Raw genomic sequence first — 21,421 nt, forward strand, 5'->3', positions numbered from 1 at the left:
CTGAGGGGCTTTGCGTTAATGAAAGAAAGTAAACATGATCGTGAGTTATGAGACAAGAATAAGTTCCAGCAGCTGCCGCTGATTGCGAGCGAACTTTCAGTGAGTTGGGCGATATGCTGGGCACGCGGAAGCTCCAGATGAAGCCAGAGTCGCTCTCAGCGTTGCAGTATTTGAAGAGCTGTAAGCGGATAGGAATACAGCCGAGCATGTCAGAGACTCTGAGCGGCATTAGAGGCATTACTGTGGACGATATTGCGACAGTCCAAGAGCGGTTTCATCAGTTTGATTGCAGGCAAGCCAAACAAGCAAGTCACAGCTCTAACATGAGCTAGGTCAAACAGTTCAGGTCTTACCTTATTAGGTTAGCTAATTAAACAAATTTGTTAAGCCCACGCCTTCAAAACTACCAAACAATCAAGTCTCTAGAGCTGATTTGATTGACTCGGCCGCTCACCACGAAAATCCTTATTTCTACCGTATCCGGAATCGCCGCTACCCGTGAGTTGTCAGATAGAACGAGCGCGTTGAGGTCGGTGTTACGAGCACGTACTGCAAAGGAGGAACCGTTGGGTTTTGGTTGGGTGTTATTGCATGCGAAAGGACGACCGCGAGGGAGGCCACGCTTCGTTGCACAATGGCCCCACGACCCATATGATTACGCTAGGACGATACAAGTAGTTTAGCGTCCTATGAGATAGAAGTAAGCGAGCCATGAGAATCCATTGGATTCCCATGTAATCCCATGAGTCCCATGAGACTCCGGTATAGGATCTCATGAGACCTTGAGATACTACGAAGAATCCGGACAATCGTTCAAGTATATAGTATGTAGGAACACTGCCTCTATGGTATCGTGTTCAACCTTGTCAATCAACTTTGTTATTGGAAGCTCACCCAGCTTCCGAGTCAGATAGTCTACTCTATACTACTCGTTGCTACTAGTCACCACGGTCTTTGACTAGATGACTACCTCCCGTCACTATGAGCTCTGCTTAAGTGACAACCAACCCCAGACGGCTCCTGAAACTCTGCTCATCCCTGAGAACCAATCGAACCGTGCTTCCGAGTTTTGCTTAAAGTACGACTTCAACAGATGGATGGAAGCGTTATCCATCAACAGTACGTCGTACCCTGGTGTACAGTGCAGCAGCACATCTCCTCGCAAGAACTCCTCCATGAACTCAACAGTTTTTGCACCTTGAAAGATGTGGTGCGCAAGGTATTCATCCATAGTCATTGCAGGCAGCAAACTCCATCGTTCTGACCGTTCCATGGAGTACTGAAGTGTAACTGACTTGCGAACAGGACCCCAACCATACTTGGGATTGCCAGTACGCTCATTGCAAGCACTCTCATCTACCGCAATGATCTACTCCGCTTTGTAGTTCTGCTGGATTCTTGCAAGAAACACTTGCCGCAGAGCGTCAGACTGCTCCACCGCTGCCTTGACGCGATCTTACAACTCCATTTCATCTTCTTGAGCTCGTGAGACACAGTGGCGATGTTAATGGCGATGTCAAATTTGTCCATCAGCCAGTCTCTGATCTCTTCAAGGTATGCCTGAGGTCTCCCGGCAAGGTACTCGCGCAGCAGAGTCCTGTGTCGAGTCCAAAGCGAGCGCGGCCGCCCACGCTGTACACAAGGCGGCGCGTACGGCTGTGCCCAGTATGCCAGACTGCATCTCCGAGCTGCTGTTGTCTTTAGATCAACTCCAGTTTGAACATATATTTGAGTACTATTGACTCCGCCTCGGATGCAATCGAGAAGCACTTGCAAAGTCAAGGGAGCAAGCCTGCAGCCAGTGGGGCGGGCCACCTCAACAACTAACTACAATACCAATAAACTATCGCGATAGCTCAATCACAAGTAACTCAAAGGCTTCAATAATCGCTGCACAAACGCTGTACGGCGTAATTGCTCTCAATTCTGAAAAACCAGAGTTTTCCATACTGATATACCCCGCAAGTTACGGGGTACGGAAGGTATTTTGCAAACAATAATATGGTGTATTTGCGCGCCATTTTCGGCAGCCAGGCCAGATAGCAACCTGTAACAAATGGGATATGGCTAACGAAACGAACCGTACGTATATACATGTTGGCATGCATTCTTGGGGCTTCTCCTAGAGTTCTCCGACTACACTGCTGACGGTAATCTATGTACAGACCTAAAAGATCCATGTGGCACCATGGAGACTAAGCACGGGCTCACTCATGGACGATTTGTTACGTGGAACCGCATGGTGTACAGTGATTGTTCCGGCATACAGCGTTACAACGATTATTGCGTTAGCGTACCGGGTTAGTAGTTCTGAGTCGAGGTCTGGTTTGCGCATCATCATATTGACTGTGAACAAGGTTTCAAGCCGACATACACATCGAAGAAACCTGTAGCAACGCCAACGGCCAATTAGTTTGAGTCTGGAATTGCGGTGCTGAAGAATAGCCTAATCAGCACTGTATAGTAGTTTCTGAATCGAGATAGAATCTTGTTGCATGCACTAGGCGATTCAATTCTATCATCTTAATTTCTGTCTGTTAAGACGCTGCTCGTTTCTAAAGACGCGCCGACTTCACGTGTGCGCACGGTATTTCGAAAGCACGCATACAAAGGATGGGAAGGCGCGCAACGGTCTTCTCAAAACGCCACAGCAGACTGCGGGTTGGGCAGGAGAACTTATTTTAAACGTCCGATGGTCGTATGTGACAATTCTTGAGTTTGCGATGTTTATATCCTAGTCTAATGCGTTATGGCATCTCTGAATAATTCAGGAAACCCAGGGCAGACTCACTCAATACAGTCAACGTCGAGGTATTAACGTTGAGGCGGTATCGCAAAGGTTATATGAAGAACGCAGACGCGTCCACTGCACGCGTCTAGCAGCCGCAGCTAAAGAACTCCCTGCTGTCGTCACGTTCTTGAGGTTCTCTGGAAGTGCGCACAACCCGCCCCTGATCTTCATAAGTCTCCATCAGGCTCCATCGCGGAAAGACCACGTATGAGGAAACATAATCAATCCAGGGAGTTCGTACGAATGACACCGCCACAATGTGTGTTCGTTGAAAGTGTCGTACACGGTAAATTGTTGGTGGTCGAGTGACGATGAGGCGGTCACCAGCGACTTAGCCCCATGACGTAGCCAGCAGCGAACCGCAGTTCACACGTACTGAGCCACATCGCATTTGTCCACCTACTTCGGCATGTCGCATTCCATGGGTATGTTGTGGTGAAGGAGCCTTATACCAAAATGCTTAGCCAATCGCAGCATTTCCTTGGCTGCACCGCCACTTCTTCAGCCCCTAGTCGCACTCTCCTTGATCACTCGACCCCACTCCACCAGATTGCGCTCAGCTCAGCCGCGATGGCACCCATGTCAGCGCTTCCGGGCATGGCCGCGCCTTCGCTGACCCGACGCAGGCGTGTTGCAGTTAAAGGCGCGTGTGATCTTGCAAACGCCTTCCACCAACCACCCGCGTCTCTCTGCCGCCCCTCCCCCGCCATAGACATAAGCACAGCTCGCAGCAGCTGAGTTCCCTTACTACCTGAACAACACCTTCTCTACCTATCTCTACTACCAAACACAATCGCCATGTCGAGCAACGACTACTACGGCGGCCAAGGCCACGGTTACGACGGTGCGCATCAACAACAACAGCAGGGCTACGGCGGCTACAATCAGCAGCAGCAGTACCCTTCAGCGCCGGCCTATGGTCAGCCTCAGCATGACCAGTATGGTCAGGGACACAGCCCTTACCCTCAACAACAGGTGAGTGCGAATGCGCGATGAATGCGCCAACATATTCTATGCGCCGCTGCTAACAAGTGCATAGAGCCAGTACCCAACACCGGCGCATGATCAGTACGGCCAAGCTCCCCAGCAGCACGGCCACGGCGCTCCCCAGGGCCAGTACGACCAGGCTTACGATGCTAACCGCAGCCACTCTCCCTACCCACCAGCGGCGCAGCATCCGCAGTACCATGATCCCAACCAGCAGTATGGACAGCAGCAGCATGGCTACGGCGACCAGCAACACCAGCAGCAAGGCTACGGTCAGCAGCAGGGCCAGTATGGTCAACCTGGTGCGCCAGGTGGTCCTGCAGACGGCGAGCGCGGTCTTGGCTCTACACTCCTAGGAGGTGCAAGCGGTGCGTTCCTCGGTAACAAGATGGGTGGTGGAGCGTTAGGTACTATCGGTGGACTGATCGCAGGTGCGGTTGGCGCGAATATGCTGAGCGACAAGTAAGTTACCGTTTGATGTCAAACCATGTTCATTTGCATTGATAACGTTCGACCCAGGGCTGAAGAGAAGAAGAAGCACAAGAAGCATAAGAAACACAGCAGCCACAGTTCCCACCATGGCTCCTCGCACCACGGGTCATCGTACGCTGGATCCTCTGCCGGAGTGGGCGGTCTATACGCAGGCAGCGCTCATGGTCATGGACACAAGAAGCACAAGCATAGGAGCCGCAGCCGGGGAGGTAGCAGCTCTTCGTCTAGCAGCGACTCAGACTGAGGGTACACTGTAGCCTAGAAGTCGTTGTTCCTGAGCGGTGGTTTCTCCCTAGCTGTTGCTAGTCCGGTTAGATAGTGACGCGTACCTTCATTCTGAGGTGCTTCACTTTTGCATAATGATATCCTTCTTTTTCGACATTGAACGTGATCTTTGTGATGCTCTGTTGTCTTGACGCATGTTTGCGATCGAGCATTGGACCTTGATGTCCTTACGTTCTGTTCGGAGAGATGTTATCCTCCGAAGGGCCTTCAAAAGGGCGGCTGCAACTGTCGTGCTGCTTCGTAGGGCTGCGAAGCAGGCACGTCAGGGTCCATTAAATTAGTTGCTAGCACATTCGAAATGAAAGTCTAGCGTCGGCGCTAGCAACATTCTCCACCGAATCCCTCATTGGGCATCTTCGAACAAATTTCAAGAACACCCCGCAACAACACTACACAATCGATAAGGAGCCAAAATGGGAGACGTCTTGCTCCAGTTCTTTCGCACCACTCTGCCAGATGAACTGGCAGCTGTTCTCCAGGATGTGCTTAAGGCGACAGAAACTGCCGACTTCCTCACACTTAGTCAGCTGCCGGAAGTTCAGATCCTACTAGGACACCAGGACAACGATGCGACCAAGAACGTCAAGCGAGAAAACTTTACGCTTTGGAGCGACTATGTCTTCCACCGACTCGGCCTACTATTTCCGTTCCGGACTGAAGATGAGCAAACGCCGATCAAGGAAACATTGCAATACCGAGTGCATCTACTTTGGGCCGTTGCCGTCGCATCACTGAACGCCTTTGTACAATCGACTGTCACTGGGCCGCCACTCTCTTACAAACCTGTTGAAGTTCTGTTTACTAAGGATGTATCCGGAGATCCCACCGCCGTTCGCAAGATCCAGCAAGATTTGATCGCATCATTGAGCTTAGATGGTATTGCAGCATACAAGCTTACGCCGAATATCGAGCTTCTGTGTCTCGCAGATATTATCTTGATCAACCCGGTCTTCCGGAAGTTCATCGAGCTCTCAGCATGGGCACGCTTGAGGGTGAGCTTCACATACCAGAGGTTGCTCAGTGAGCCTGCGCCGAGCTTGCAGACTGCGATATACGACTATCTAAAAGATGTTGAGAGGCTTGTCAAGGAATCTGAGAAGGCTCAGGGTATCCAAGATCTTCACTCGAGCTTCCTTCTGGAGAGAGCAGCTGTACACACGCATCATGGCTTAGACAAGCAAGCAAGAGCTGATCTGGACCTAGCGACCGCGGAGCGCAAGTTTGAATTTGCGTTGACCGGTTTGATGGGAAAGAGGACGAAATTCCAGCAGAAAGACACAAGTCAATTGCTTGTGCTTGCTCGAAGTGCAGGAACAGAGTCGAAGGCAACTGCTACAGAGGCATCAGGACCCAAAGCTCTGGAGCTCAACGACGACACACTCCACGAGACGATCCAGTTCACAGAGAAGATTGCATCAATGGATATTAAAGACGAATCCAAGCTCCCACCCAGCCTTGCAAATCTAGACCCTGCGAACCAGCCTCTTTTGGAGCCTTTGGACTCGGTGATATTGCTTTCGCTGGCCGAGAGCATCAAGAACACCAATCCGGCTGACGGCATCACGAGAGAGCAGACGATACCGTACGCTGAGCGTGTATTGGAGGGCGGTAGCTCGAATTGGCAGGTCTACACACATGCTTTGCTCGTTCGCAGTAGGATCGAGGGCTACAAGACAAGGACCATGGAACGTGGACTTTTGCAACTCCAGGCTCTTGTCGATCAAATCATTGCAGAAACATCTGGCGAGGCAACATCGAACGCAGAGACGGGCGAAAAGGTTACTGCTTTCCTGCCTGGCGCGAAGGAGGGAGAGTCAGCGCCTGTAGAAGACCGACTGCGCTACATCTTTGCGCTCTGCTCGCCATCACGATGGGAGCTTGAGGCTGAGTTGGCTGCCCGCTGGGTGCACATCGGTGGTCTGAGATCGGCGCTCGACATTTACGAGCGTTTGGAGATGTGGGCCGAAGCAGCACTCTGCTACGCAGCAACCGAGAAAGAAGACAAAGCGCGCCGCATGATTCGAAGACAACTCTTCCACGCCACAAATGGCAACGACTCAACCGCAGACCCCGACTCAGAAACATGGGAAGGCGCACCTCGCGATCCACCACCTGCCGAAGCGCCACGCTTCTATTGCATCCTCGGCGATCTTGACAATGATCTAACCATGTACGAAAAGGCATGGGAGGTATCCGGTAAGCGCTACGCCCGCGCCCAGCGCTCCCTTGGTCAACGCTACATTGTCCAACGCGACTACGAGAAAGCTGCAGAAGCATACCGACTCGCCATCAAATGCAACGCACTCAACCACCCCGCCTGGTTTGCTCTAGGATGTGCCTGCCTCGAACTCCAGCAATTCAAGAACGCCGTCGAGGCATTCAGCCGCTGCGTCCAACTCGACGAGACAGACGCAGAAGCATGGTCCAACATGGCCGCCTCCCTCCTACACTTACGCCCCAAGACCAAAACGCCCGAAGATGAGGCTGTGGAGGGCAAGGTGACGAGTCATCCAAGAACAGATGCGTTGAAGGCTTTTAAGCGTGCTGCTACGCTTAAGCACGACAACCACCGCATATGGTCCAACGTTCTCGCTGTCGCCGCATCCACAACCCCACCCAGCTACGCTGACATAATCACCTCGCAGCGCCGGATCTGCGAGTTGCGCGGATCGACCGACGGGGAGAAGTGCGTGGACGCCGAGATCCTAGACCTCTTAATCAAGCACCTCGTGCAATCGGCGCCAGACACAGGTCTCGATTTAACTGCACCGGGGCTGCCGCGCCTGGTGAATGAGCTGGTCGAAAAGCACGTTAAGCCTCTCATCACTTTTTCGCCCAAGTTGTGGGCCGTGCTGGCGACGCTGTACATGCACTCCGGACGCCCGACGAGTGCGCTCGAGTGCCATGAGAAAGCGTGGCGCGCGGTTACGAGCCAGCCGAAGTGGGAGGATCAGGATGAGAAGGTGTGGGATGCCGTTGTGCAACAGACTGTCGATCTTGTTGACGCCTACGAGACGTTGGGGCCGAGGGAGAGGACCGAGGGATTGGCGGCGGGGAGTGGCGAGCTGGTGGCGAAGGACTGGAAGTTCAAGGCGCGCAGTGCAATTCGGAGCGTGACGGGCAAGGGGAAGGAGGCCTGGGAAGATTCGAAAGGGTGGGAGGTGTTAGCTGAGCGAATGGAGGAGTTGAAGAGCGCGTGAGCGTGTGAGGAGGGGGAGGGGGGGTAAAAGTTAAGCGTCCAATGCATGCTCTATTCTGCGAAGCAGTGACATGACACCCGAGCGCACCATAGTGAAGTCCTGCAAGGCGAGAGTGGATCTGAGAGATGGACCAGATGGATCAAGAATGTCGCCGACTGCTCAGTGGTAGCAGGATGTGGATTTTATGGATGCGGTATGTGACGGTGGGAAGAGACACCATCACCAGCTATCTCAAAAAGTTACTTACGTCACTGAGTCAAGTTTGACTTCATTCTCAGCTTTGATTGAGTTTCGCTTGCTGCGCTCGCCAAACCTTCTCTATATATCTCTAGCAAGCAGGCCTAGACAATAGTAGAGAGCGTACTTATGATCAGCTCTTCTAAGAATATAGTTCTGTCTCTTAGAAGGCCTTTTGCTCTGTCAGCGGAAGCGCCAATTGTACGTGCAGTTCTGGTAGGCCAATGCATTGATCACAGGCAAGTGTAGTAGTGGCAGGCAGGAAGCGAGCCTGGGCGTAGGGCAAGCAAGTACTAAGAGAAAGTGTCACGGTTTGGGGTGCTCCTGCCTGTCGTACCTCACCTCCATGAGAGTGACTGCCACGTCACACTAGCGTTGTTTACAGCTACTCACCTATATATACTGTTTTTAGCTTCACTCAATACAACCTCAGTACAATCTTCAATTTATTCCTTTGCGTACAGTTTTTCACTGAACTCTGACAGAAAGCCTGCTGTGGGAGATACAAGCACAGAGGAAAGGGGAGTCGGAGGTCTGGGACGAAAAGCGAAGCACTTTCCAATTATAGAAGACTGCTCGCTCTGCTTACTTATTGCAGCACGTTGATGAACCGATTAGTACAGTCACGCATCAAAAGTTTTAGTGGTTACCGTGTCCGTGCACGCCGTGCACACCATCGGGCAATGCACACCATCAGTGCCTTGAACAACACATAGAAATGAGAGTCTGCAGCCACACACAATAGGTTATATGGTATAAAAATTGACTACAATAGCCTGGTAAGTCATGCAAAACTACTGCTGCTGCCATTTTTTATTTGGCTTGGTAGTGCGCCCAGTGCGCAGCTTTGTGGCAAGAGGTACTGGGGAGGGTGACCTATCAACAACACCACCTCCAGCACCATCCACACGTGCTTTTTTAGCAGAAATTTTTGCAGGAGGCTTCTTTGGGGCCTTGCGCTTGGTTGCCTGATTTTGCTGTGCTTGTTTTGCAGCATCATGGGCAAGCTTTTCACGTTGCTGTTACGATCCATGAACAACTCGCAAAACAACACTGAACAAACAGGACTACGCAACAAGACGAGAGCAGCCAAGGAACTGCAGTATCGATTGACCGAGCTGTGAAGCCACGTCAGTGATACCCAGTATAATCAACACTCGCAAAATCTGTTATACGAACCAAGATTGTACGAAAAGGACTGCAGTGGATACAACGTGGATCTCGTACACAAACGATCATCACGGACCCATATACCGACCCACTTGCAGAGGACCCACGTCGACAACGATCAATAGGACCCCAAGGACCAAGTATCGAGGTCACGTCGACAACGCTCGATTGGACCGAGTATCAAGTCACTGACGATACTTGATATGAGCAGTACAATCAATCCTCCTGTCAAGTATATAAGCAAGTAGACACGCTGCCCTTATGGCATCGTGTTCAACCTCGTCAATCAACTTTGTTATTGGAATCTCACCTGCTCTCGAGCCAGACAGTATACTCTGTACTACTCATTGCAACCAGTCGCCATGGTCTTTGACTAGACGACTACCCCCTGATTATCACGGCGGTTTATCACAGTCAAACCTCTGCCGCTCCGAGCTCGCTCAGTGATAACCAACCCCTGACGGCTTTCTGTACCTCTGCTCATCCCCGAGAACCAATCGAATAGTGTCTACGAGCTTTGCTTAAGACACGACTTCAACAGTTGCAAGCAGCCAAGTGCATCAGCTACTTCTTTTGTCTGCGCCCCTGCCTCCATTTGAGATATCAAATAATCGAGTTCATGATCAGAAAGCTCAGCATTAGGCCTTTGATTGCCTGAAATAACTGTGCCAAAAGCTCTCATATTGGTGGTGTTATTGGTGGTTGAAATTGGGGTCTCACTCACGCGATTGCGTTGTTGGGGTCAGCACGGGCCTTACGCAAACAGACTTTAGTCTTAGTACCGTACAAAGGCTACTAATTACCGCCTTGCCCAGATAGTCTAGCCCTGACCACCCGAGCCTTGCTTAGGTGACTGTCAACCCCTACAGGCTTTCTGTACCTCTGCTCATCCCCGAGAACCAATCAAATAGTGTCTACAAGCTTTGCTTAAGGCACAAATTGCAACAGTCAGGGAATCAACCGGTTGGTGGTGTTTCAATATTAAATCAAGAGCAGACCTTCTCAATGTAGGCATGCCAGATTAACCAGGTATGTTGATTTGGACAGTCTTGGACAACTTATATACCAAGAAACCAAGCTAGGTCTCCCATCTTCTTGAGATTGTACAGTTCAGTGAGACATTGTTTGAACTGTTGGCGGAGTTGGCTATTGGTGTCAAGACTCAGGTCCGGCCCACTGAGCCAAGCAAGCCAAAAGGTATCACAGCTCACTCTAATGGTGAGCTCTAGCCAGAACAGTACTATATCACCAGCCAGACCTGACAATTGGAGTTTTGAAAAACCATCACAATATCATCAACGTAGATGAACAGGATGAGCCATTGATTGGTGTAAAGGCAGGGGAAGCCTTCAACTGGTTTTAAGCCTAGCTTGATGAGTTCCTTACAGCTGTAATGAAAGGGGCGATAGAGACGAGCAACTAATGCAATAATCAAGATTTCTATCTGTTGTTCTATTCTACCAACAGATCTTGATATGGGTGTCCTTGCTTAGCGGGGTCTCTTTGGACACCCTTCAGTCTCCTAGTGGAGACCCTTTTGGTGCAGGAGGGTTCACCTCCGCTTCTGGTTGTGTCCCTTACACTTCTGGGGCAGCAACGGGCTCAGCAGGCTTGGGCTCAGGTTCAGGATGCGTGTGAGCCTGCTATGAGCGCTTCCAATGCAGAGCTGGGGTAGACAGTGAAGGATCAGGTCGAGTAAATTGCCTAGAAGGGTTGTGCTGATGTCTCTTAGGTGGTGCTGGCTGAGGTGCTGGCTCAGGCTTGGTGATGGCTGCGCGGTGCGTTTCTTCAATTTTTTTTGACTTTGGAGGCATTGCAACACCAGCAAACACTCAATTGACAATAAAATAAGGATTCAGAAGGTCTTGAATGGCTGCAATATCTTGTTACTATGAGGTTTTGCTGGTAAGGAGATATTGTCATCATCCCAAGCCTTTCCCCGCCCGCTAACCAAGCTGGGGCAGGTATTTTGAAAAACACCCATAGCAACTCAGCGCAGTATTCCATCGACCCGATAGTCCGACGTTATCGTTTACCATAGCTATCAGTATTCTACAGCGGCTCACGCCGCAACAGAAATAGCTTGTAACCATGACAGATCAACGGCAGCTTCACAACTCACAAATGAGAGGCGCTGAAGGTCTGAACTGCAAATCTCTCTCGACATAGGATGTCTATTCACTCAGGGACGCACCTTACTGATACCCCAAAATCCACATCGGAACGTTGTTCCATAAGACGTGCCCTATCGATTGGCGTGTAACTTCGGGGAGGTGCTCCGAGCGCAGATGAAGTTGGAATGATGTCATTGTGATCGAGCGATAGTGAACATTTCATGTGAAAGTCCGAGGCCAAGGTAAATACTACGGAAGCTTACACGCATCGTCAATGCCTCCCTTTTCATTCGCCGTTTTGTTGTCTGCTTCACTCATACCCACTTCCACGTTTCGAGGCTTTGCTCCGCCAACTAGCCCTTCCATTTCTTCCACCATGGCCGTCCAGAACACACATGGAGAGGACATGGTGGTACGATCGATTCGAGGTGTGCCCGTCACAGAAGAACGCAGACCCTTCCTCAACTCGGGTGGAAAGCTTCAACATGCAGGTGCGTCCTAGTCCCACCTTCTTCCTCGACCCATCCGCTGACAAACACAGGGACTGCCCGTGCGAACCTCGCACCGTCATCTGAATCTCCACAAGGCACAACAAGCAACAACTGGGCTGAGAAACACTCGCATCAGACTGTCCTGCAACAGCACTGCGACTTTTTCGATCGCGACCACGACGGCGTCATATGGCCACAAGACACATTCATAGGGTTCCACCGCCTCGGCTTCAGTATCTTCCTTTCCTGGATAGCTGTCCTCGTCATTCATGGCAACTTCTCGTACCCAACGTGCTCGGGCTGGCTGCCTGATCCATTTTTCCGCGTGTTTATCAAGAATATTCACAAAGATAAACATGGAAGTGATACTGGGACGTATGATACAGAGGGCCGGTTCATACCGCAGAAATTTGAGGACATCTTTTCCAAATATGCTGAAGGGAGGAATTATCTAACGATCTGGGATGTGAGTAACGTGCTGAAGGGGCAGCGGTGTATTGCGGATCCGATCGGCTGGGGTGGTGCATTCTTCGAGTGTGAGTGGGATTTTGAAGTATTCAGCGAGGTTAGTCGACTGACTGACGTATTTAGGGCTTGCTACGTACCTGATGCTTTGGCCTGAAGATGGGCGCATGATGAAGGAGGATATCCGTGGGATTTACGATGGAAGTATCTTCTACAGTCTTGCGGCCAGACGATCGAGGAGCTTATGAAATTGGTCACTGAACAATGGAGTTTCGGTTATTTAGGCTTCATATAAAGGTTAGTCGCGATACCGTGGTATCAGGTGTATAGAAGGCCTGATGGGTTATATGAATGTTCTGTAACCACAGACTCCGGTACCAAGCATTCAAGCGTGGCAATCGTTGCTCGGTAAATACCATTGAGGAAGGCGGTAGCGGTCTGTCAAGTTGCACAGGGCCTCCAGGTAGTGAGACTCCAAGACGTCTAGATCAACGTCAGGTTCATGCGAGCCTGAGAATGGCCACGCAACTATACCTACATAAGAGTCTTCCATATGTATCTTAAGTATCATCAACTGCAGCACTCAAGTCTTCCACCTCCGCCGTGGCATCTTGTTTCGGACCTCACCATCGAGCATACAACAATCCTGAAGCTTGCCCTTCTCTTCTCCTCCCTCCGTCTTCTCGCTGTCGTCAGCGCCAAAGACTGCGATACCAGGAAGCCTGACGAATGGAGGTCAGCATGCGAACCATATCCCTCCCCATCCGCTCCAACCAAGTCCTCTTCAACGACCAGCACCACGTCGACCCTGTCCCTCACCGTCACTACCAAGACCGTCTGTGAAGGTTTATAGATTAGAGAGGTGTGTCGGTGCAGTGCTCTTGCTTGTTCCAACAAGCACCTTTTGCCCTTGGCTGCACGATAAATACGTCATGTAAATAGACCTTGCTGATGGCCTGGTGAGAGGCCGTACAGAAACACAACAAGAACAGAATATACATATTTTACTGCTTTGTGCAGTTCCACCCTGACTGCCCTGCGCAGTTACACCTTCATTTATTGCATCTACTGCAACACCATCTGCTATTTGGGTGCGGATACGCGCACCACCTACACGAAAGTCACTCAGCAGCAAGTCTGCCCAGTATCGACGTATCTGACAATTACGACGAGCAAAATATATGGGTCGCCGAGTTGCCTCCCTACAGTTGTCACAAGGAGCGTGAATTAAAAGCGGTATCGTTATTGCGTCGGTGGTAGGAGCAGCTTCGAACAAGGGGCAAGGGATACTTCAATCTTGGTGTCACGGACCTGAGTCTTTTCATAGCAACAACAGAGAGTAGTAACAGGAGACGTGCATCGCGCTCTCAACCCGAAGATTCTTTGACACAAGCGTTGTTGTTCTGTTCCTCCTTTCATCGTGCTTCTAGCGCGTCTCTAGCACGTTTTCGTGACGCGACTGCCATCCACGATGTCATCACTCGCTTCTTGCTTTCTTATCCTCCCATTAAACGTCAAATCATCTTCAGATACTCTCGGTAAATCTCACACAGTCAAAAGAATTCTCCCTTCACCCTCGCACTTTCCGATGTTTTTTGCCCCGCCGCTCAGAAGACAATAGGACAATATGTGACTCTGAGCCTTTCAACACGGAAAGTCAGCGACTTTGAAGCGCCACTGAATTTGGTTTTCGTATTGCGTTTTCGCTGAGACGTATACATGAAGTTCAGAAATGGAACAGCGACAGACCAGATCAGTCTGTCAAAGGTTCATGCTTAATCGTGGCGTCGTTGGAGCAAATATGTCTATGCATCGACCAGATCAAAATCATCGCATGAAAGTCTCGGGGAGTCTGTCAGTCCTTGTAGGTGAACAACATCGGGCGGTAAACCGAGGTTAACAGAAGTGAAGTAGGCAGCCAGCCCTGCAGGCTATGTTCGTTCGCTTTCACTACGAGTTGTTCAGACGGCCCGTAAGCATGCGACCCTTGTGTATTCCGAAAATCCCCTCTTCTGCAAGATCGTCCACATCGAGCCCGTTCTTCAACCACGGCTACACGAAAGCTACACATCATGGCTTCACATGGACTAGCTAACCCCAATCACTTGGACCCGCGAGCTGTTCGTGTACTTGCGCCGAGGATGTCGCCCATCATCACAGGTAAATCGATACAGTGTACCTCTAGGAAGTATGGCTAACAAATACATAGATGAATCCGTAAGCATTGTACTGACAGACGACTACCGTCTCAATCCCTACCTCGTTCGCAAGGGTGCTGGCATAACTGTTGCCGGTATAGTCATTGCTGGAGCGTGTAGCGTACCTCTGCGATACGTGATGGGTACTGATCTTGACCCCGAGCAGATGTGGCTGAGTGTGCCACGGCGACATGGACTTCGCATTATACACTCCGATTGGGTTCTTCACTTTGATTGCAACCCTGACTTGATGTTGGCAAGACCTGTAGAGGAGCAGAATGCGTACTTGGCGACTCGGGATCATCTGGGTCTGCCCGAATTACGGTGGGCTGCAGACCTTCGGTTCATGGCCGAGCGGTACGACCAAGCACTTCGGAGTGTAGTTAAGGCAACGTCAGTGGCAGGTGGAGAGAGGATGAATGAGGACAGGGCCAAAGAAGGTCAACGTAGGATCTTCTCGAGTCACCTTTGAGACTCCAGGCAGGATGTCTTTGAAGCACTGCGAATGTTGAAGGTAGCTAGGACATCACAGTGTACGTGTTCTTGCCCTACCGTCCAAATGATCATAGTGTAATGAAAAATTGTGATTGGTCCGAGATAATCTTCTGAACAGTGTGGTGGTGACGGATCATTTAATCAGTGATGTATGTTGTCTGTGGCAGCGTGGGCCGCTGTAGAATACTGATAGCTACGGTAAACGATAGCGTAGGACTATCAGGTCGATGAAAACTGCGCTGAGTTGCTATCTAGTGAGGAGAAGACAACTATATAACAGTCTAAGCAAGGGTAATAGGGTCTTGTATGGACCGACTAATACCGCAACAATAACAGTATCTCTTCAAGCTCAACCTGTCGTGGGCGCTTCAGTACGAATTGTGGAGTAGCCTCAGGCTTCATGCGATCTATCGTCGCATGTATCGTAGTCTTCGTACTGCCCTTTCTCGCTGCTGTCAAGCGTTCGGCTTTGTCGATACCCAACTCAAATGCTCCGCTGATGACCTCGCGTAGCGCGAGGAACGGGAAGGCCACAATGTTGCGGAGCGGGATGTGGATATGCATCTTCAGATCGACAAGGTCTTTGTGGATGTTTAACACAGCTTGTGATCTTGCACACTGGCCCGCATAATTCTTTTCACTCGTCCTACTCTTGCCATCTTCTGCCGCAGCCGTAATACCGACCTTTTCAAACTTTCCCTGCCCTCTGAACTGTCTGGTGTAGCTGTATCTTCGAGAATGTCTTCGTTCTCACTATTTGTATCACTGCCGCTGCTGGTTGTGTATTTCTCAGCGCCTTGCAACGCACGTATCGTTGATAGTTGTTGCGGTATCAGTCGGTCCATACAAGGTCTGAGCATACCCGTAGCAGACTACTCTAGTCTAGTGTGTTACAGGTCAGGTATATAGTCGTCTTCTCCTGACTAGATAGGAACTCAGTGCAGTATTCCATCAATTCAATGGTCTATATTGTCGTTCACCGTAGCTATCAGTGTACTACAGCGGCCTACACCGCCACAATAGTCGTAGTGAAGGTCATCCCATGTGCTTTGGTACCTGGGTGAGTCTTCGAGTCGGTGTGCTCGAAGACGCTACTGGCATATCGCCAGTCGCACTTAGTTGGTATCCACGTCGACTGCCGCTGAGGGCGAGACAGGCGGTCCAATATGTCCTTGTGAGACCGGTACGCGCCACTGTCGAAACCACTCATGTTGATGATGATAGCAGCGCACGACGGTATCAATGCAACAACAATAGTAAAGTGAACTAAAAAAAAAGTGACAGCTCGCAACGACTGGCGCTCGACTAGATAGCATGGCGGAAGACCATGCGTTGCTGTGGGGCTACAAACGGCAGGTGCTCGAGGTTAAGGAGAGCTGCGCGATTACCATTGGCAAGGCAAGCAAGTAGAACTAGCGAAGGAAAAAACGCCATTGCATGCTGATGTGACATGTTGAAAGAAGCAACAGAAGGAAGATGCAAGTGGAGCCAAACATGTCAAGAAGTCGAGCTGTAACTTCAACCTTGTTCCTTACGCAGATTGTGGACTCTTTCCCATCCGAGAAATACTTTGAGGACTACGCCTGCATTTCGACTGCGCTCCTTCTCGTCCTAGTAAGGCGTCTAATATTCTCAAGTTGGGCTGCTTCCCAGGCATTCGGTAACCCGTAGGGCGACTCTGGACGATTGTACGTAGTACTTCTGGCAACTGCTGCCCATTTTCATTGCATCGTAACTCTGGACGCGTACTCCTTGGACTCAGCTGCATCAGGGCGCGCTCGTTTCGACTGGGGTATAGTCCATGCTCGCCTGCGGCATGAACAACGACGCAACGCGTGATTGACGCGCCAGGAGGTGATCGCAAATAAGTTGCTAGTTCCTCACAGTCAATGCAGCATCTCGACGCGATCAAATTGTATCAGATTGGTTACCGAGGGTTGAAACTACTTCCTGACACGATGATGTTAATGGAAAAGTTGGAAAGAGATGAAGTGAAAGCGGAAAGGCGCCTGTAGCGCGTCGATATCGAGGGCGGTCGGGTCGCCCATGCAATGATACGTCATCCCTGTCAACCGAGGCCGTGCTCCGCATCCTGCAGTATCCGATGGTGCTTACTTTTTATCCGTCATGTAGGACTTTTGTTCTGCTCACAACACTTCACAGTACGCTCCGCATACATATAATCCACGATGACGACGAAAACTGTACCCACGCTCACCCTCGAAGGCGCGCGCATCGCGCTGGCCGCCGCCGAACAACGCGCCAAAGAGATCGGTGTACCCATGAACATCGCAATCGTCGACCACGCAACACATCTGCTCAACTTTGCTCGCATGGAAGGCGCAAAATTCACATCGATCAACATCGCTATCGACAAGGCGTTCACAGCTGCGGGCCACAAGGTCCCAACCTCTGTATACAAAGAGAATGTATGGCCTGGCGGCCCTGCATACGGCATCAACCACACAAATGGCGGCAGGTTCAACACCATTGGTGGTGGTCTGCCGATCGTCTTGGATGGAGTTGTAGTCGGCGCTATTGGGTGCAGTACGGGGACGCCGGCGCAGGATGAAGATGTGAGCACAGCGGGGAAGAAGGCTGTCGAGAGAAGCTTTGGTCTCAAGGCGAAGCTATAAGGAGCATGCGCGAACGATTTCAGAGTTTGATAGAGACATAATGCCTGGCATGGAATAAGAGCTGTTGAAGCATAGTTGGGTCTTCGCCACAAGCCGAACGCCGAGAAACCTGCAAAAATACATCAGTAAACAATGCTGGGGCACTCCAATGGTCAGTAGAAGCTAGGGTGCATACGACGTTCCGGAATCATGAGCCGACCGCCCCGTGAACAACTCCTATAACCATGAGACCGAGCATCACTTATTTCACAGTATAAAAAGCCTTTATGTGCCTGTACAGGGTCTTGCATTCGGTACTAGGGGATGGGTACGTGTCTTGTACTTGTACTTGCGGTTCGCGCTTGGTACGATGACAACGCTAACATGGTACCAAAGCCAACACAATATCTGTATTGCAATATTTGAGTGTTTCCGGGCGTCTCATACTCTTCTCTCCTCAAATCAAACTTCCACCGCAAATCACAACATGGACCGCACTACCAGCCACGCTTCCACAGACATCGAATCTGATGAATTCTTCGACACCCATGTACCCGTGCGTCGAATCAGACACCACACAAATATCCTCCACCTCTAAGAAACAGTGTACGAAGTGTCATGGCCCTCCCTTTCGGAACCACGGAAGAGCTGTACGCCTCGGAAGTGTCTGTACGCTCGAAAGGCCATGCCATCGTCGATCGCCAGCCCCAAGCTGATGCCCTGCTCTTCTGGGTTGCGCCGATTGAGCGTCGTAGAGTATCATGGAAGATGTGATAGCATTCTGCGGGTAGCTTGCGTTTGAGTTCAGACTTTTGCACATCAAAGTGACTGCGAAAGTCAGCTCAGATCGGGGGCATAGCGTTACAACACACGTTTTCATCACACTCTTAATAGTAGCGGGGCAGCTTGGTACTCTCACAAATTCTAGGTGTGTCGACGTTTGGTCTCTGAGAACTTGGTGAAAGGAAAAGGATTGGAAAGATGGAGCAAGACTGACTAGAAGTGCAGAGCTGCTCATGCAATTTGGCCTCTTGATCGAACACGAGGTGAGGGAAGCTGCAACGGAAGGTGAGAGAAGCGTGGGGAGACACTGATGAATTCTGCAAGAGGAGAACTGCAGAACAGGCATGTCTTCTAATCGATAGACTGTTCACAACGTAAATGTAGTTTGGAAATAGGTTCGCAATGCGTACGACTGGCTGTACTAATCATCGCCGCCGTCTTCATCAGCATTGGGATAGCTCCTCTTGACGAGGTAATGACTACTCTGCCACTTCTGCGTTTTGTCAGCAACCGATAGAATCCACGAGAGTTGACTTTACTTACCACCACCTTCTGTCCTTCCCAGTACTCTCTCCACTTCGGCTTCTCATCCAACGCAATAACCACATCCCACGGCCACTCCTCAGTTTCGAGCTCCACCAAGGTCAGATACGTGTGCAAGTTCTTCTTTTCAAGCGTCTCGTAGGAGTCCACTTTCAGCACGGTCGCGTTCTTGATCTTGAACATGCGAAACCTCAGCACATCCGGTGATGAAGCAATTGTAGGAGCCGCCTCGGATTGGTAGAAGTCAAGAACCTCTTTCTCGTCTCCCTCCTCTACTTGCCACTCCATCACGGCTACGCTGACTATGTCTTCGTGATCTGCGCTTCTATTAGCTTCCTGTTCGATGACCATATGCAGAACTGCGCGTATGCATACCGCCCTCCCAATCTTCCTGTTGCCACCTCTTGACCTCCTCATATGTCCTCACATCAAATCTCGCGCTTTGCAACCCGCTAGTCATGGGCGGGTGATTGCTCTCATCGTATGTCGCATCTGTCGCCTTCCCTGCATCTTCCATCTCGTAAACTGTGAGCCATGTCCAAGGCGCTTCGCGCTCCCCAACACCATCAACTTCGTCATCGAGTCCAACCTCGGCCACTTCACAGTGCAGCGCGTGTTGTGCTAATTTCGACGCCATGGAAGGAATGTACTCGTCTTCGTACCACTGCTCGGAGGATCGAGGGATGTTGGCCGCCCATGTACATAGGACGCCTGACATCTTAACTGTTCTTGTAGGACGTTGTTGCGTGAGAGATGTTGAATGTGTGTTAGCAATCGAGAAATGGGTCCGTGAATGATTTTGCGAGGACGAACGTCCTTTTGGTGTCGATACAACGCGAAGTATCTCGGAAGTAAAGACTCGCGTGGTCGTCGATCCTACAAGTACTTCTTGCTTTTGATTTGCATCGGGTCTGCTCGTGCATCATCAACATATACAGGTAACAAGATGACGAGGCCCATGGTTATCATGCCGTAGCCGGCTTGATGGAACATCTCCATGGCATTTGATTGGTTTCAAATGATCATCAAAATTGGAAGGGACCTACAGAGCGTCAGTCTAGGCTATCTTGGGTGTAGCGATGATCGAAAATGTGGGGATGAGGAGAAACACATGAGTCGTTTACCTGCAGAGGTGTGGTGTGAGGAGTCTTTATGCAACGGGACCTAAACTTACACATGGACCATGCGTTGCTTGCGCTTTTTAGCAGTATCATTCACCATCTTCGGATTCATCGTGTCTTTCTTCTCAACGATGCTGCCGTCGTTCTGTTATTCTCAAATGCCAATTTACATGCTACAAGATAGCGGTGTGCGGTTTCGGCCCTTCTAAAGCGGGCCGAATGTGACTTTTCTCGTGGCACTATATGTTCGAACTTTGCATCAGCAGGGCATGTCGTGATGGGATACGAGGCGTTGTTGATGGAAAGGCTGCAAAGGTTCTGCTGGTAGGGCTTGACTGAACCCAGAAGCTGTGGTGATGACCGACGATCTTTGAGTTATTCGATATTGCCAAGTTTCGAATGCTGAGCACTGCCTTTTGATCAGAGTCCAATGGCGTTCATCGCGAATGTAAAAAGGGTGAGTGAAGTTCGATTCTAAAAATCCCGGCATGTGTCTAAGAGTGTAGCAGACAAAGGATGGTCTTCCTTCTCTCCCAGCTTCATTAACCAGGCCGTAACCTAAGTTTTCAGGCTCCCAGAACCCCTATGAACTTTGGAAGTTAGCCAAGAAACGTTTATTCGAATGTCAACAACTTTTGCACAAGTTGAGAACTACAGGCAGATCTGCTCAGCTTGAACTCAGTACCTGCCGAAACCCTCCAGGCTTGACAGCAGTACCATTATATCGACATGCTAATCTGCCGAGATGGCTTATTGATGGCCTTTGCAGACTGGCAAAATGCCTTCGAAGCCATATGGAACTGATCATACCTATCAGTAGTGTCGGTCTTATCGTTATAAATGCTTATAGCAGTAATTCTGACCGTGGCCCTCTCCCAATCATATGCGCAGGCGTTCTCGGGAGGCCCAAGGTCTGGAGCGCACAGTACTCCACTTTCTCTCAGCCCTCGCCGAAGAACAGCTCTCCGATCAGCCGGTTGGACTGATCTGCCAACTGTTTCTACTTCCAAGTTATCGCCATGATATCTGTAATGTGTTCCTGGATCGCTGCAGATTCGTCTGTTGGAACCGTACTTGAAACGGAACTTGACCGTCTGTGAAGCAACAAAGTACGCAGATTCATGCGCAATACTATATGTTATGGTCAGATCTGTCCGTGCCTTATTATTGAGTGAAAGCTCACATGTCTAGATCTAGAGCGGAATCATAGTACTTCTCGAGTCGCCCACTACTAAACACATAGCATGATAGTGGTCCCAGAGCATAGCAATCTTGTTTCCAAAGTTGTGCACCAATCTCAAGATGGGAACTTCGCAATCAGGCATTATCCCATCCCAAGACTCCAAAACTTCACCGGCGGTATCATAAAGCGCATTGACTGCGCCCTTCTTCGCTATCTGAGAGCGCCAGCTGCCCTTCGTAACGTTGCAGTTC

General features: G+C 50.4%; 7 protein-coding genes across 7 annotated transcripts; 4 read left to right on the plus strand and 3 right to left on the minus strand.

Annotated features, from left to right (window-relative positions):
• Window positions 1–4,125: 4,125 nt before the first annotated feature.
• BU25DRAFT_414533 (uncharacterized protein) lies at window positions 4,126–4,413 on the minus strand. The gene has a single exon (XM_033707314.1). It carries the CDS (start codon window positions 4,356–4,358, stop codon window positions 4,182–4,184), a length of 177 nt encoding a protein of 58 aa, XP_033557472.1. The 5' UTR covers window positions 4,359–4,413; the 3' UTR covers window positions 4,126–4,181.
• A 555-nt stretch (window positions 4,414–4,968) lies between these two features.
• Window positions 4,969–8,138, plus strand: BU25DRAFT_434322 (TPR-like protein; the record flags this gene model as incomplete). Its single annotated transcript, XM_033708852.1, has 3 exons — window positions 4,969–5,077; window positions 5,108–7,668; window positions 8,088–8,138. The coding sequence occupies 3 exons, from the start codon at window positions 4,969–4,971 to the stop codon at window positions 8,136–8,138; spliced, it is 2,721 nt and encodes a 906-aa protein (XP_033557473.1).
• Window positions 8,139–11,540: 3,402 nt separating this feature from the next.
• BU25DRAFT_414534 (Caleosin-domain-containing protein) lies at window positions 11,541–12,826 on the plus strand. The gene is made up of 3 exons (XM_033707315.1): window positions 11,541–11,767; window positions 11,818–12,303; window positions 12,359–12,826. The coding sequence occupies exons 1-3, from the start codon at window positions 11,653–11,655 to the stop codon at window positions 12,478–12,480; spliced, it is 723 nt and encodes a 240-aa protein (XP_033557474.1). The 5' UTR covers window positions 11,541–11,652; the 3' UTR covers window positions 12,481–12,826.
• A 1,478-nt stretch (window positions 12,827–14,304) lies between these two features.
• Window positions 14,305–14,902, plus strand: BU25DRAFT_425047 (uncharacterized protein; the record flags this gene model as incomplete). The annotated part of the gene is made up of 2 exons (XM_033708320.1): window positions 14,305–14,392; window positions 14,442–14,902. 2 exons carry the CDS (start codon window positions 14,305–14,307, stop codon window positions 14,900–14,902), a joined length of 549 nt encoding a protein of 182 aa, XP_033557475.1.
• A 514-nt stretch (window positions 14,903–15,416) lies between these two features.
• Window positions 15,417–15,876, minus strand: BU25DRAFT_181647 (uncharacterized protein). The gene has a single exon (XM_033700919.1). It carries the CDS (start codon window positions 15,783–15,785, stop codon window positions 15,519–15,521), a length of 267 nt encoding a protein of 88 aa, XP_033557476.1. The 5' UTR covers window positions 15,786–15,876; the 3' UTR covers window positions 15,417–15,518.
• Window positions 15,877–17,114: 1,238 nt separating this feature from the next.
• BU25DRAFT_425048 (DUF336-domain-containing protein) lies at window positions 17,115–17,561 on the plus strand (the record flags this gene model as incomplete). Its single annotated transcript, XM_033708321.1, has 1 exon — window positions 17,115–17,561. One exon carries the CDS (start codon window positions 17,115–17,117, stop codon window positions 17,559–17,561), a length of 447 nt encoding a protein of 148 aa, XP_033557477.1.
• Window positions 17,562–18,441: 880 nt separating this feature from the next.
• BU25DRAFT_181651 (uncharacterized protein) lies at window positions 18,442–19,723 on the minus strand. Its single transcript, XM_033700920.1, has 3 exons — window positions 19,242–19,723; window positions 18,867–19,183; window positions 18,442–18,816 (listed from the first exon to the last, which is right to left on the minus strand). Exons 1-3 carry the CDS (start codon window positions 19,582–19,584, stop codon window positions 18,745–18,747), a joined length of 732 nt encoding a protein of 243 aa, XP_033557478.1. The 5' UTR covers window positions 19,585–19,723; the 3' UTR covers window positions 18,442–18,744.
• Window positions 19,724–21,421: the final 1,698 nt, after the last annotated feature.

This window comes from Macroventuria anomochaeta (genome assembly GCF_010093625.1).
Source record: "Macroventuria anomochaeta strain CBS 525.71 unplaced genomic scaffold BU25scaffold_38, whole genome shotgun sequence".
In the NCBI taxonomy this organism is placed as follows: domain Eukaryota; kingdom Fungi; phylum Ascomycota; class Dothideomycetes; order Pleosporales; family Didymellaceae; genus Macroventuria; species Macroventuria anomochaeta.

Bases quoted from the DNA above. Each gene is read 5' to 3' on its own strand.
- BU25DRAFT_414534 (XM_033707315.1), top strand. From the start codon at position 11,653: ATGGCCGTCCAGAACACACATGGAGAGGACATGGTGGTACGATCGATT. The intron at 11,768-11,817 runs GTGCGTCCTAGT...TGACAAACACAG, and splicing joins TGGAAAGCTTCAACATGCAG to GGACTGCCCGTGCGAACCTC. The intron at 12,304-12,358 runs GTGAGTGGGATT...TGACGTATTTAG, and splicing joins GGGTGGTGCATTCTTCGAGT to GGCTTGCTACGTACCTGATG.
- BU25DRAFT_414533 (XM_033707314.1), bottom strand. From the start codon at position 4,358: ATGGTGGGAACTGTGGCTGCTGTGTTTCTTATGCTTCTTGTGCTTCTT.
- BU25DRAFT_181651 (XM_033700920.1), bottom strand. From the start codon at position 19,584: ATGTCAGGCGTCCTATGTACATGGGCGGCCAACATCCCTCGATCCTCC. The intron at 19,184-19,241 runs GTATGCATACGC...ATAGAAGCGCAG, and splicing joins ACAGGAAGATTGGGAGGGCG to ATCACGAAGACATAGTCAGC. The intron at 18,817-18,866 runs GTAAGTAAAGTC...GACAAAACGCAG, and splicing joins GGGAAGGACAGAAGGTGGTG to AAGTGGCAGAGTAGTCATTA.
- BU25DRAFT_181647 (XM_033700919.1), bottom strand. From the start codon at position 15,785: ATGCTCAGACCTTGTATGGACCGACTGATACCGCAACAACTATCAACG.